Below are 15307 nucleotides of genomic sequence, written 5' to 3' on the forward strand. Positions count from 1 at the left end.
AAAGAAAGCACAAAGGGTGTCCCAAACTGTGAAGTCCCACGTAAATTACTGAGGTCACAACACCAAAACAAAAACAAAAATCACAGATTCAGATATTTGCATGCCTTAAATCTAAACCATAAAATATATGTATCTCCAGTCGCCTAGTCACTGGCACACAACAGCAGTGATTATTAGAGAAATCTTGAGTATTAAAATATCTTAAATCACTAGAAATCATTTCTTGCAGCCTCTTAGCCATGTTGAACACGAATCCTAGTCTCTTTGCAACACACACACGTACACACGCCATAACACAGAGAAATTGTATTAATGTATTAACTACAAGTAAACATCCAGGTATATCTTTTAGTTAACATTTCCCACAGGAAGCAGACAGCGTGTAAACAGTATTAATACAAAATCCAAATCTTCGGTCAAATGCAACACCCTTGGTGGTCCCATCAACTGGAGACTCTGAGTTTGCAAGAAAAGTGACTGATAGCATGCACTTGGGGTCAAGCCGAAATGAAGACACCTGCAGCTTCTATCATGATGGCTAATCGAATCTCTCCAGCTGGGTTTGAATGCAGTGTTTAGCTTACAGCCAGGAAACGGACTGAGAGATTTTCTTCCATTTTTGCAGTTCACACAAAGGTTACAAGCTGGCAGTGGCCTGTAGCCTCATCTGGCCCCAGACCTGGTCACTGGTCTGCACAGGTCATCACACGTTTGGACTAGCTTGTCACTATTTAAATAACTGTAGGCTTCCCATAAAGGTGCTGATTGCCCTGTGAAACCGAAGGTAACCCTGGCCTGTATCCTGCTCCAGTGACCACCTAGAGGTGGCTGCAGAATGCCCTTTGCCATTGAAGTCTGTGATTCGCCAGGGCCCCACCACGCCCATACCCATCCTGTTTCACTCTGCATGCCCCCCTGGCCCCTACAGACATGTGAATCTGAGATACTGGTTTATTTGTCATCTTTTCCCATTTGCTCAGATCTTTATCTGTTACTTCTCTCTTAACTGCTGCACATACAATGTATGTGACTGTGTTCCAATTAATATTGAACAACCAACGTTAACTTCTCCCAAGTAGCCACTTGCTCCAAGAATCTATCATCTTTAAAACACATAAGTAAACCATGAGGGCTGGAAGTTCCCTGGAGGCGTTCTCTCCACAGCAGGGTGCGTGCCTGTGGTAGGGTTTCCTCCCACAGACAAGACCGCCTGCTAGAAGACAGGGGCAGCCCTGGACTAGGAGTCAGAACGCTGCAGTTCCAAAGCCAGTCCCTCACCCACTAGCTATGTGATGGTGAGCGAGTACTTGACTCCAAGTGCCTCAGTTTCTTCACTGAAATGGAGAAGACCGTCCCCCTTGCCAACTCACACTGTTGCCAGGACAACCAAACAGCATCAAGCTATCGCCCCACGCCCCTTATGCACCAGCCACACTGCCTCCTTTCTCTTCTTTCATCCCCCCACCCCCCCATCATTTCTGTCTCAGGGTCTTTGCACTTCCTAATGTCTCTATGGAGATTGATTTTCCCTCACTCTCAGGATGGCTGCCTCTTCTCAGACTTCAGGTCTTGGGATAAATGCCACAGCCTCTTGTGACCACCCCAACTAAAGAAGTCCTGTGGTCATCATTCGCCCCAAACCAACAACTCGGCCTCACTCTTCTCTAGCACAAACACACTCTTTTCAACTTGACCTGTACCACGTTCGCTTAATTATTGACTGTGGCTCTTCTTTCAACTTTAAGTTCTGGGACAGGAGAGTCATGTGTCTAGTAGCCCCAGTGTATCTCCGTCACTGGCACGTCACGTGGCACAAAGTAGATGCTCAGTAAACATTTCCCGATGAATGAACAAGTGCATGGATACATGGAGAGACACAAACCTCAACTGCTTACCAGCTAGGTGACCTTGGACACATTACCAGCCCTTCAAACTCTCAGCTCCTTCACTGCCAATGAGGATGACATGCTCTCAGGTGGCTGTTTTAAGGACTAAATGAGATCGTGTATATTAAGTACCTGGTGCAGAGTCTGCACACAGTAGGGCTTCAGAAAAGCATAGCTTTTATAAAGAGTATGTCTTATCTCACTGAGTTTGTCTTATCTCCCTAGTAAGGAACCAACCTGGCACGTCGATAGTGATAAAGTTACTGTTTATTTACATAAAAAGGAAAAGAAGAGGTTTCATGTTCAATAAATGGGTAGGTATCTGGGTTAAACAGATTGTTTACTGCATCCAGAGCCTTGAGAATATTGACTGGCATTCTGAGTCTCGAAAAGGAGAATTAACGTGCAGCATTTTCCCCAAATGGATTGGACCCATAGTACTTTTGGGGGTTAGGGTGATAGCTACTAAGGTTAGGACGACACAGAACACCGATGGGAAAAGAGGACTCTGTGCTTATTTCATGCAGTGCATTCCTAAAGGAATCATGTGACGGTGCTCAAGATATATTTGTTGAATGCTTCCCCTTCATAAATGTCTTCCAGCTTTCAGGACAAACCTCCTTCTGCATATGCCTACCCGTTAATTCTGCATATGCCTAACCGTAAAAGAGAATCGCTATATGAAAACTCGAAAATGGGACGGGAGACACAGTGAAGGTGGATTAAATACTCCTTGGTATGTGTGGCACGCGTCAGAACCAGCCCCTTCCTCTCCCCACCAAAAAGAGTAATAAGAAAATGAGAACTCCAAAACCAACCACCAGGTGGTGCTCTGGGACTAAATTTGGGGAGGCAATGAAAAATTTTCTCAACCCAGTTAGATAAATTCCCTCATAAGGGTGTGTGTGATTTCCAAGGTTAACCTCCGGATCTTTAGGGTTAGTCATCCTGAAATACATCAAGGTAGGTGAATCAGCCAGAGAGATGACAACTCATAAATACCAGCAAAACAAGAATTGTTGTGCCATGCAGCTTTAATCATGTGGCACACACGGGGTCATGATGTCATGAATTTTTCCCAATTTCAGTTTTTTCCCCCGAGATAGGGGAAGGAAAGGAGAAACAATAGATCAATTTATTCCATTTATTTGTCATGTATATGACCACCCCGATAAGCAAGATAATTCTAGGAAGTCTGTGAACAACATTTTTATAAGGTAACAAATTACTGGTAAATTGTGTCCCATCCGTGTCACATGGACCACATATTGGCACTGTCTCTCAAGGAACATTGGCTCAGACAAAAAAGCAATCCACAAGATGAAATAAATGTGGAGAAATCTACATAGAATGTGTGCGTAAGGAAACATCTCAGCAAACACTAATACAACGTATCAAAACGAAATACATTTACATAAATTCCTACACAGGTAACAAAAGTACATGAGAGCAAATAATTGGATGAAATAATGGGTACAAAGCACACAAAGAATTTGAAGCAATTTCAAGGCTATTTTTCAATCCAAGATAACAGGATATTTCATGGCGTATTAGTATTGCAGCCCAAACAGGAAAAATGAAAGAATTCTTAATAAAAAATATATGTTCAATGAAGATCATGGTATGTAGAAAAAAGCAAACAATATAAGCTTTAATTATCATCTCTCAAGCCGGGACATGGTCATCTTCGAAGCCCTATAATTATCCATCAGAAAGCTCGATAAGCCGTCATCACTGCAGGAATTCTCAGGCATCTTTTCTTGTGCGCACCACCATTTATTTCATTAGAAATGAAACCATCACTTTCTCCAAAATACTCTTTTGTAAGTGCTACTATTGTGTTCATTTGAAAAATCTGTCCCGATAAACTTGAACCTGATTTTCCAGGAATACCTTGTGACTTCCGAGTGATGGATTATAAGGATAATAAATAATACACCTAAATATAGAGGGGTGAAACCTGAGTGTAATGTGGCGGGGTGGCTTGGTGTCTGCCTTGCTATTTTTGATAAAAATGACAAGAACTTCTCAAAGAACATGAATTTGTTGGTTAGCTGTGATGTCGTGTGTCACTCTGCTCCAAGTGACACCATCACTCCTGTTATTTTGGAATGTCATGGATTACTAGTCTTGAAGGGTCATCCCAGACCTGTCAGCTATCTATGGACTTCCATCCAGAATACGGGCTTTCTGCTTGCTGGTAAATATGCAGGTTTTGCTGTTGCTAAAAAACAAAACAAAACAAAACAAAAACAAAACAAAAAAAATCTGTATCTGTATGCTAGAAAATAGCTGTTTTCTTCATAGTACCCAGATGTAAACCTTGTCAGGGGAAGTCTCAGATACCCTAGGGGCAGACAAATAGTATGCTAACAGCATCTAACATACGCACTTTCAGCATAAGAGTTAAAAAAATATATTATTATAAAATCAGGGTTCTGATGAGACCCCCCTTCGCCTTAAATTATTCTGATGAATGTATACTTATTTTGGTTAAGAATATAGTTTAGTCAAGGATTGTAAGATGCATGTGTCCTCCATGTGACATTTTCTGTCCCAATTGTCCTGAAGATTTTAAAGCTCCGGGGTCTTCGGTAATAAATTCTGAAACTGCAACTTATCCTACGTGCTCAGGACTTCCTCACTCTCGGGGCATCTTTGCAAATATGGTATTTTAGGGAAATACAGTGATTTGCCAGTGTTGGTGCAAGTGGACTATTCTCAAATTACCACTCTGTCCCTCGGGGAACTAAGGTACAATTTATCAATTTCTTCTCTGTGATGCCTACATTACTTTAGTTCTCAACTTTCTTTTGCATTCCAGATACACAGAATCTACCTTCTTTTGTAGACGTTATCTTGGCATGTGTAGAAAGTGAAGCTATAAAGCAATTCAATAGCTTGATGGGAGTGGAAATTCGTATGCTGCAATAATAATTATTTATCTTACTGTATGTTAGGAAAAAATGTGGCCAGTTTTTACAACAATTTAAAGGTAGTGAAATTAAATATGCATTCCTTTTAAGAAAATAAATGTATTTAAATTGAATGATAGTGTAAGTGGTATGGATATGACAAAAACTGTGATGCTATAATTCAAATATTGCAAACAGTTCAGAAGATGATATGGAACAAATGGCATTTGTGACAACCTGAGGTCACCCAACTTTCTCCCTCTCTCTGTGGATGTCTTAGACGGTCAATGTATGTATCAATTATTTAGCAATGCAGTCACTCAGGGTATATTTTTTGAGCATCTACAATGTGCCACGCTCTCTGCTAGCAAACAGAGACTAAAGTCATAAAGAATAGAATGTACATGTCTTCAGTGCCCTCTTAACATTACATATTCATTCAACAAGTATTCAGGGAATGGCTACTCCCAGCCTGGCACAGGAAGGTAACATGATGAGAATTAAAAACAAAACCACTCTCCTGCCCGCCTTGGCATTATTGCTTCTTGGAGGAGCTAGTCATAAGTCAAGTGGTCTTGCAATTAAATACGAAATGAAATCTGTGGTGAGGGCTATAAAAGAGAGTACCCTCATCTGCACCTTACGACTACCCATCACCAGAGACGCCCACGCTAGTTCTAATACAGTCCGGGAGACAGTGGAGGTGAGACCTGGAGCTGAGAAAGGGTTAACTAGGAGAGGAGGAAAGCCAGGGCATTGCAGGGAGAAAGAACAGGAAAAGCTCTCTGGGGGAGAAATAAGCAGCAGGAAAGGCTAACGGAAGGCTGGGTGACTAGGGCACCGAGAGTGGGCATTTGTGGCTGAGACCACTGTTTTCCATTGTCAGTCATTTATTTACTCAGCAAACGTGCACATCTCAGGCACGCCACTGCCATCTCGGGCATGCTCTATCGAAGTTCTGGGCTCTTTCACCCTCTTGGGGAAGAGATCTTCAGCAAGGTTCCCCCACAGGCCGATGTATTTATAAATTACATATGCACAAGCTGCTCTTATAGACTACAAAACATTGTTTTTAAATGCTGCATTTGAAAGGAGAAGAAAGTGTTTACATAGAATTTATCATTGTTTCTGTTGTCTACCCATGGGCCATTCTCTGCTTCGGAGACCACTTTTCTGGAAGACAGGTGTCTTCAGGGGATTTGCTGGAGTCACAGCAGAAACTCCCCACCCACCCCCTGCACCCCCACACCCAGGGCACCCTCGGGCGAGGTTCCTAAGCTTGAGAAATCATCTGGAGGCTTGACACAAGGATGGCTGGGCCCCACCCTCAGCTTTCCTGATTCCTAGGTCTCTGGAGTGGCCTGAAAGTCATCCCTTTTAGCAACTTCCCAAGCAATGCCGATGCCGTTAGACATCAATCCACTAGACTATTTCTCTGAAGAGTGGACCCCAGACCTCTTGCCCAGATCCTGTGTAGGCATTTGTTGAAAGTACAGTTTTTTCAACCACATCCTCGGCTCTTAAGGGGTAGAATCTTTGGGGTTGAGGGCCCAGGAATCTGCATTTGAAACAATTCCCCCCAGGACACTGTGATACAGTAAGGGTCTAGGGGGGCGGGGGGTGACACCTTGATGGGGGCCCTGATTCTGGGCGGGGTGGAAGGCGACTAGGCAGCCTGACTTCCTCCAGAGCTGAGGCCCCTCCCTGGGCTGCCAGGCGCTGGCCCACCCGCCTGCCCGCCGGGCAGCACTTACCTTGCAGGCGGTAGAGCTGGCCGGTGCTGTGCTGCCGTGTGATGTGCTGCCAGTAGGCGCTGCGTGGCAGGGGCACCATGGCGCTCAGTGAGGCGGCCCGCTCACTCATCTTCATCTGGAGCTGTGTCAAAGGAAGAAAGGGCTGTGTCAGCCACCCCGGGGCTGGAAGAGGGCGGATGGACCAACGGACCGACGGACAGCACGGCCGAGCGGCTCTGCAAGTCGCCCTTTACTCAGGACCTAGTTAACTGCACAAAGGCAACTACACACCAGAGGAAGGCAGATTTACAGGAACTAAAAAGGCAACCTCCACCCGTTGTATCGTTAAGAACAGTGAATGGCAGACCACTGTATCCAGAGGAATGCCATTTCGATTGCTTATATGACACCTGGTAGCACTAAATACCTACCTAGCCATTTGGGCTGTATGAACGTTCAGTGGCATGCCTGATTAGCTCCCGCCTAGCACACACTAGGTACCGGAAAAATGGAGGATGTCATTACTATTTACTATTCATTGCAACACGCATTTAAAGATCCTTTGTTGTGGTGGTTGTTAAAGAAAACTCCCCTCTACGTATCTCATCAGCATGGTAGTTCCTGGCATAATACCAGTACATTCACTCAATAAAGCCAAAATAATCTGAGGGTCTTCCTACCCGGGAGCCCCAAAATCACTGCAGTTGATGACAGTGAACTTGAAAAAATTATAACCATTTCTTCCAACGATAATTTAATTTATATGTGTTGCATTTACATGTGATAATTGAATTTTCGGTCCTTATCACAATAGCACAATTACCAAATTATGTCCCCGAGAAGAATTACATAGCACTAGGTTTCACGGGGACCTTTTTTATTTTTCTAAACATATCCTCTCAGATCAAAAGGGCAAAAGGCTGAGAACAAAGCTAGTAGAAAAGTTCTGTGTCTATTTCCCTATCTCTGTAGACATGAAAGTCTCCAAGTTGGAGAGCTAACAACCAAAAGAAAACCTGTTTACTACCAGTGGCGTCTGCTGACATTCAACCTCATTTACATGAATGCAAGAAAATAAAGGGAGGAAGACAACTGAATTTTCAAGGTACTGAGTATTTGATTTTCTTAACATAAAGAGATTATATTTAATACAATAAAACGTTTAATGTAAGGAGAACATTTGGGAAATAGCCATCACTTCAAATTATTCACGACATGACTGCGAATATATTCCTACAGGCCAGCATGCTTTGACTGTATTTTTAGAAAGCTTATTTAGGAACAAGGATGCAATAACACCAATGTCACGTTTCACAGAGAACATTACAAGGCCTGGCTCTCTCTTTCTTTCTCAATCCTTTGAAAGAATATCTCATTTTACGAAAGGAGCATTCTAATTGTCTTTGGAGAAAAATTTCGTGCATAAACATCTGAATTCTCTATGGGTGAGAAGGCTTAGGAAGTGATTGAGTGAAAAGTCTAAGAGGCAAGTGTCCACCCTTATTTTTCTTCACTGTTGCAAGTACCTCTGATGCTTGATACCAACTAGAGAAGAGGGAACCGAATGTGTGCTCCCACCTGCCACTGGTGGAAAGAGAAATTAACACTATTTTTGGAGGAGTTAAAACTTGGTAACCTGGGGTATCAGGAGAGAAGATTGTATTCTTCCTCCCCCACTTTTTTTTTTAAACTTTATACACTTTTATATAGTTTTGTTTTTCCTCTTACAATAAACAGTACTTTCACATTCAAAAGTAAAAGTGAAAATGACCCCAACCATCGAGTTTTTAAGTAGAGGTATTTCTGCTATAACATGACAGAGAGACTTTCCAGAAAAACCTCTCATTCTGCAAAGTTGTTGGAAAAATCGGGTTATAGGACGATCACACAGAACATACACCCATTTATAACCAGAGTCATTGTTACTTTGGGAAATAGCTTGGAGGCTGGAAGTTACGCAGGGGTTATAAAAAAATTGCGGAAAAACATTTGGTGGGAAATGCTGGCCTGAGAAGTCCAGGCTATAGAGATGAAGGAGGGCCTCTTCCCCAAAAAAGTGGGTGCTGGTGCCATGTAGCCACACAAACAAGACCTGGGCAACAGCTGTGCTGGCCGAGACGCATCTCTGAAGGGGCTGGGGGAGGCTGCCATGTCTCCGCTTGTGTCTCATCTTCTCAAACTGGAGCTGCAAGAGGCTTTGTCTGTGCAGAAGTGTTTTGAGGGCTTTCCCCCTTCCTGCTAAAAGATACAATTCCACGCCTGTCTTAGAAAAAAAGTGTTTATGAACCAACACACTTCCATCTTACAATGAATCATTCTCCAGTTCCGTTTATCAAATGCCCGAGCCCAAGGTGAATATCGAAATGGTGTCACAGTGAAAACATGTGCCATATCTGAGCCACACTCCTGTCCTGTATTTCCATTAAATACATATCCTGGAACTCTGTACAGAACAGAAAAATTATCCCAAGTCATCCATTTTGTATCCTGCATGTATCAGGGAAATGTAATAGAATCATGGAACATCAGAGTTGGAAGAACTATAGGAAGCATGTAGCTCAGTCACCTGAGGGAGCAAGACAGAAAATCAAGGTTCAAGTTCATGCAGTAAGGGGGTGACAACATCCAGTCTCTCAGAAGCTAGTGAGGGGCACCTATTTTGTTCTCCACGTTTAGTTAAGTTCAAGTTCAGTTAAATTCGAATTACATCTTAAAGCCCTGATTGCCATATTGGGGGGGGGAGGGGCACAATCTTTACACGTGCTGAGACACATTCTAAACCTTGATTTTTCCAGAGATGATGAACTGACGAGGGTTGGCCACCTGACCAATCAACGGGAAGTGTATTTTTCCAGCTAGTTATCACATACTTGTTGATTTCGATTTTGAAGCATAGTCTATGCAACCTCAAGAAGCTTTTGTCCTGGGAGAGACAGAGAAGTAGAGTCAATTACAAGACAGTGCAGTACAAGCTAAGACAGAGGAAGTCTAGGTGCCCTGTGACAAAAGGAAAGGGGCCTCCAAATCGGAGTGGAAGGAGGAAAGAAGGGAGTTCACAGTCAGAGAGGACTCCCCAGAGGAACGCCCCACAGTCTGATCCCAAACTCTCCCCCTTGGTCCACTGAATTCCAGGAGTTCTGTATCCTTCATAGATCCCCCAGATTACCTCTCATCCCCAGGAAGGCTGCAGGATGTTTGAGGTCACAGCTGTCCTTAGTTGCCACTTCCAAATGTTGGACAACTCAGGTTACTGGATGTCCGCAGACTCATAGATGCAGAGATGGTGTAACCCCTGCACAGGGAACCATGAATGTGGTCCACAGAAGCCCATTAGTGTATGAATTGCAGAAGTCAACATAAATATGTAGAGACAAGACTAGGAGAAGGGAAGGTGCTAAAAACCATCGAATTTTAGAACCAGAAGAGAATGTTATCTGTTGCCCTCACTGATGTGTTCTCAGCTCTCACAACAGTGCCTGGTAAACAGAAGATGCTCAGTAAATATGTGTTGAATGAAAGAATGAACCCAGCCAATGGTGTAGGAGAGCTGGATCGAACCAGCTTGCAAAGACCAATTGTTACATGCTCAGGAATTTTGTAAGCTGCTTGTTAAATATAGCCATCATTAAATATTAAATTATATAAACTTACAGTTAACTTTTATATTTATACATACATGCATATGTGCGTATATATACACATGTGTGTATATATACACAAAACTCTTCACTTCCTAATTATTTCACTATAATCTATGCTCCTGAGGTTGTTACGCTGATTGTGGTCTGCATGTGCTTTTCCGTCTACCACTATCCCCTCCCATCTCTACTGTCTCACACCCTGACATTCATCAGTTACATCAATCTGCCTGGCCTCTGTAGGTTTACGAGTTTGCAATTCTTCCTCTAATCCAATTCTCCCACTTTACAGAAAAGGAAAGTAAGGCAAAAAATTCTCAATCAGGTGACCAAAAGTTAAGAGCTGAGTTTTAGGACTCCCCAAGACTGAAACAGAAACATGTTGTCTACAAATGCTGTCTCAGTTCTCTCAGCCTTCAGCCTTCTGATCTTCCTACCCCCTCCGGTCTCATGTTGCCCCGTGGCCCAAACCACACCCCTCAGTCTGGCTATTTCTAGCCACCTGTGATGCCCACTCTCGCACCTCTGTGCCATTGCAAATGCTGCTCCCTAAGCTGAGAGCTGTCCCCACTTGTCCCCTGGTTCATGCCTCCCTTCCCTTCAGGAGTAGGCTCAGGTGTCACCTCCCCTGGACATTTCCTGACATTTCTTCTCCCTTAATGACATCAAGTGCTCCTACCAGACATCTGAGAGTTCTGTTCTTACTCTGACCATTGCATTGTTTTGTGAAAGCCACCAGACTAGCCTGCTTCCTACTGGAGACCATGAACTCCTGGAAAGTGGGCTCATATCTTTTCTCTCTGTATCCCCATCACCTGGCGAGGGCCTCCAGAGGCTTAACAAATAGAGAATGGATGGAATGATGATGGACGATGGATGGACGATCAAATGAACCCAGCCTTTGTCCAGGTAGCAGGGGATACTTTTCAGAAAGAAATCCTAATCAACCCAGCAAATTAGAAGCCCTGTCAGCCCAAGGCTGAACTCCTGCCGAAGCGTTAGGTGGCTGTCCCTGCCTGTGGGGATGTGGTAATAAGACTGCTTCATTCTGCTTTGCCATTCAAGTGATGCACAGAGGCAGAGCCTCAGGGGAGCATCTGCCTCTGTGCATTTGCACAGTCAGCGAGGACAGGTGACGGCAGGGAGTTCAGCCCACACATTTATTCACTCCATTAGCAGTGTTAGCGCAAGGTCCCCCCAGGGAAGAAAGGTGAGGCTTCGTGAAAGTCAAATAAGCACCTGCTTGCCGTTCTATACTCCAACTGTCCCCCTAAACACCAGGGATGCCCCCAGGTCTCTTCCTAACCCAGCCTAAGTGACTTCTGATACTGCCCAGTGGCCTGACCTAATCCGTGGCTGTTAACTGGTGTGGTTTCAAAGGTACAAAAATCATTGTGTTGCCAGGGAGGGAAGCTGCCCATGGAATCAGGGACCCACGTGCCAGTTTAGGCTCTTGCCCTTATGAGCTGTGTGATAGGGTCACACCCCTCCCGTCGTTTGAACCTCAAAGTCTCCTTCCTCACGGAACTTCCCTTCTAATGAGACAGCTCATAAAATTAAACAAATAAAAAGTAATCAGGTTACCACCACAAGGAATGGGGCCCTGATACCTGCTCCCACACGGATGACCCTGAAAACATCATGCGAAGTGAATGAAGCCCGTCACAGAAGGCCACACATTGTAGGATTCCATTTATATGAAATATCCAGAATAGGCAAAGCCAGAGAGACAGAAGGTAAATCAGGGGTTGCCTAAGGCTGGGCAAGTGATGGCTAAAGGAGATGGTTTCCCAACTCTGTGAACATATTAACCATTGAATTGTACCGTTTAAAGGGTGCGTTGTATGATACGTGAATTATATCTCAATAAAGCTGTCGTCAAAAGTACAAAAGCAGATAGTACTCTGTGCTATGCAGACTATTAAGAAAAACATGACATGAGTTAGTGGGTGGCTATCAGTCCCAGGGGAAGTAACATTTCAACTTGAGTGACAGCTGGCCAAAGCATGCACCCCCATCATTATCATCGTCAACAGAGCAGACAGACCCTTTTAAAAGCCTCCCCGTACTCTCACAGGGAGGGAAGTGCCGATTGCAAAGACCCTTCCCTCATAATAATGGGTGAATCATCTCCACCCTCTTGAGAGAGAAACAATTCTAATGAACACTACCCAGGGCTTCTCAGTGAGACAAGAAAAACAACTGTCCTCCACTGGCTGACTGCACTGTTGGTTTCCGTGTTCTCCATTCCGTTTGGCTGATGCGTCCTTGCTGCTTACGCACTTCTTTTACGAGTCTGAGACCAGCAGTGCAGAGCAGGGGTGAGTCTTGGTCACACTATCACATCGTATCATCCGTCTCTGGAATCCAACTGTTTTTACGACAGAGAATTGTGTTTTGCGAAACTGAACAGCACGACGGGATGTAATTGTTCACTGCTACAGTCAATCATGAGTGCCATATGCCGTGTTTGTGACACCGGTCTGGACCCATTCAGAAACAAGCATCAATCATCCCGATGGCAAACAGAGTAATACTTCAACACCAAATTCTATCTTGTTAGACTCGAACATCCTCCAGATTGTTCCTTCAAGTAACTCAAGTGGGGCTTCAGCCATAGCAACTTTGCATACGCAAATCATATTGTCCACTTCCATTCATTCTACCAGCTGAGCCCTGGCCTGACCTGACTGAACAAGGACGAAGGTGTGACAACAGGGTTGAGCTGTGAGTCAGAGCTACATCTAAGCCTGGATGTCTGCTCAACCCAAGAGACTTGCAAAGCTCATCCAGTTCTGACGGTGTCTTCTGTTTCAGAAAGTATTATATAAACCAGCTTTCTTTCTATGGGTATTTTAAGCACAAAATGTGGGCAAGTTGAGTCAGAAGGGACAATTCAGTCCAAGAGAGAAAAAGTAAAATGGTTTCAAAAGAAACCAGCGCCTCAGTGTCTTTCTCATTCCATCAAACACTCAGCTGTCTCATTCACACTACCCTCCAAGTTCATTGACGTTCTTTCTCCAAGTGGCTTGCTGAACTATGCCTTCATGTATGCCTTCTGCCTACTTACTCTCCTGTGAAAATAATATTTGTATATATGCTCTACCCATGCTTTCTGGCCCCGGGGTCAGTGCTTATGCAACTTTAGCAAACATAAGATTCACCTCTCAAAAGACACATTAAAATGCAGATTCCTGGTCCCCACCCCAACCATGGGGGTGGGGGCCACGAAATTTCATTTCTACCATGTTTCCAATCTTACTGGTCCAGGGACCACACTTTGAGAACTACTGTCCTATGTTAGTTATCACCTTTGGATCAGTTGTTCTGGGATAAAGTTTTCCACCGTGGTAAGGGCCCAAAGTTGGCTGAAAATTGGGTTAAAGTCTGGAACCTGCCATTAATAACCGCACGACCCTTGGCTAGTTGTTTAACCTCCTTTCCTCTTTAAAATGAGAGAAAAAGAATTCCTAATCAGCAGCTAATTCTAAGAAGATACAAGACTCATCGTGGGGTTCCATAAATGTTAACAGTATTTATAATTAGCCCTATATCAACCATTTTAAGAAAGGAAAACTGTATTAAAATTGTAATCCTCAATATATACCGATAACAAAAGATGAATACAAGTCACGTGTGACTTCTGCAATCACAAGAGGTGCTCAAAGTGGTTCCCATCAGCGTCCAGACACTTCTGATGACGGCGAACTACTGCTTGAGCAATGCTGACCCACGTGTCCACCTGTATCGCTGCGCGTGCCATTTCAGTTTCTTCAGACAGTACCGTGCATCTCAAATTTATCACAAATGCATGCAATTGTGAGGCGTGTTGGAGATTTTGTTGCACACTCATGTCTCCATTGTCGTACTTCCACAACGTTCTCGAATTTCAAATACCACTTCAATATCATCTTGCACTCCTGGAATGACAATCATGCTTCCGCCATTTTCTTTGACTGTCCTGCCTGTTGCATGGGGATGCTAGCATTCATTTGATTAACGCCATTATTTGAGCAAACGTCATGCTACACATTGCTACCGTAATTCAATTCAACTTCGAAAAGTAATACATAGATAATATCTCATAAAATGTGTATAAATTGTTTGGCACCCCAAGTATACGATGAATATAACATATCTTAATGTCCCTAAATACTGCCACCTTCTACAATGTCATTTTCATGTCTGCATCATAACCCATCCTTTGGCTGTGCCATACTTTATCTGTTCATTTCCCTAACCATTTTTAATTTACCAAATGACATAATGGAATTAAATTCTGACCCAATCTCCTTTATCACATTTTATCCCCTGTTAACCACAATTTTTATTCTGGGACCCAATCTATTGACAACTATTCTAATGACCAGTTTATAAATAAATTTTTAAATTTAATTTTAATGTACATGTCAAACTGGATTTTAGACTGACTCAAAAATTATTTTTAAATGTTACTGAATCAGCAAAGTAGATGAGTTGGTAAATGCATTTTTGTTCGTGAACAAAGCAGTCTTATCTTCACATTATTGTTCATGTAGACAACAGACGAATCCTTAGCCATTGAAAAGAGAAAGATAGGCCTCTATGAAGTGACAGAAAACAACTCTAAAATCAAAGGGCCACAATTACTTATGTACACATGCTCATGGACAGCACCCCTCACGGGGGTGGGTTTAAATACCAAGTACCCACACTCCCATGATTCTCAGAGACACATCTGTAACTCCAGCCTCTCCCCAAACCTCAGACTTGTGTACTCGACCCACTTCGCGCTTCCACCTAGATGCCGAGTGGGCAGCTCTCATTTAACAAGTACAAACCTGAACTGTTGTTTCTCAGGCTGCACAACCCTATTCTTCCCCTTCTAGTTAATTGGGTCTTCCATGCTACCTGTTGCTCTGTTTACAGAAGGTGAAGAACAACAAAAGCCTTTGAGACTACATTGTTGACTCGCTCCTCCATCAGCAAATCCTGTCGTCCCAATCTTCAAAATGTAGCTAGAACCCACCACTTTTCAACACCCCCCTCCCTGCCCTCCTGGTCTGTATCACTAGCACCCACCTAGATGCCTGGATGACAAAACAGCCCCCTAACTCACCTTCTTGCTTATCCTCTTGCCTGAGCCACTCCCAGTC

The 15307-nt window shown here is 43.6% G+C and overlaps 1 protein-coding gene across 2 annotated transcripts in view; it reads right to left on the reverse strand.

Moving 5' to 3' along the window:
- DOK5 (docking protein 5) overlaps positions 1-15307 on the reverse strand; it is a 127227-nt gene that overhangs the window by 1653 nt on the left and 110267 nt on the right. For both annotated transcript variants that reach the window (XM_019726052.2, XM_019726053.2), the window contains exon 7: positions 6556-6676. In XM_019726052.2, the coding sequence (XP_019581611.1) occupies positions 6556-6676 (121 nt within the window). The remainder of the gene's footprint in view (positions 1-6555; positions 6677-15307) is intronic.

The sequence above is a fragment of the Rhinolophus sinicus genome, linkage group LG13, assembly GCF_036562045.2.
Source record: "Rhinolophus sinicus isolate RSC01 linkage group LG13, ASM3656204v1, whole genome shotgun sequence".
In the NCBI taxonomy this organism is placed as follows: domain Eukaryota; kingdom Metazoa; phylum Chordata; class Mammalia; order Chiroptera; family Rhinolophidae; genus Rhinolophus; species Rhinolophus sinicus.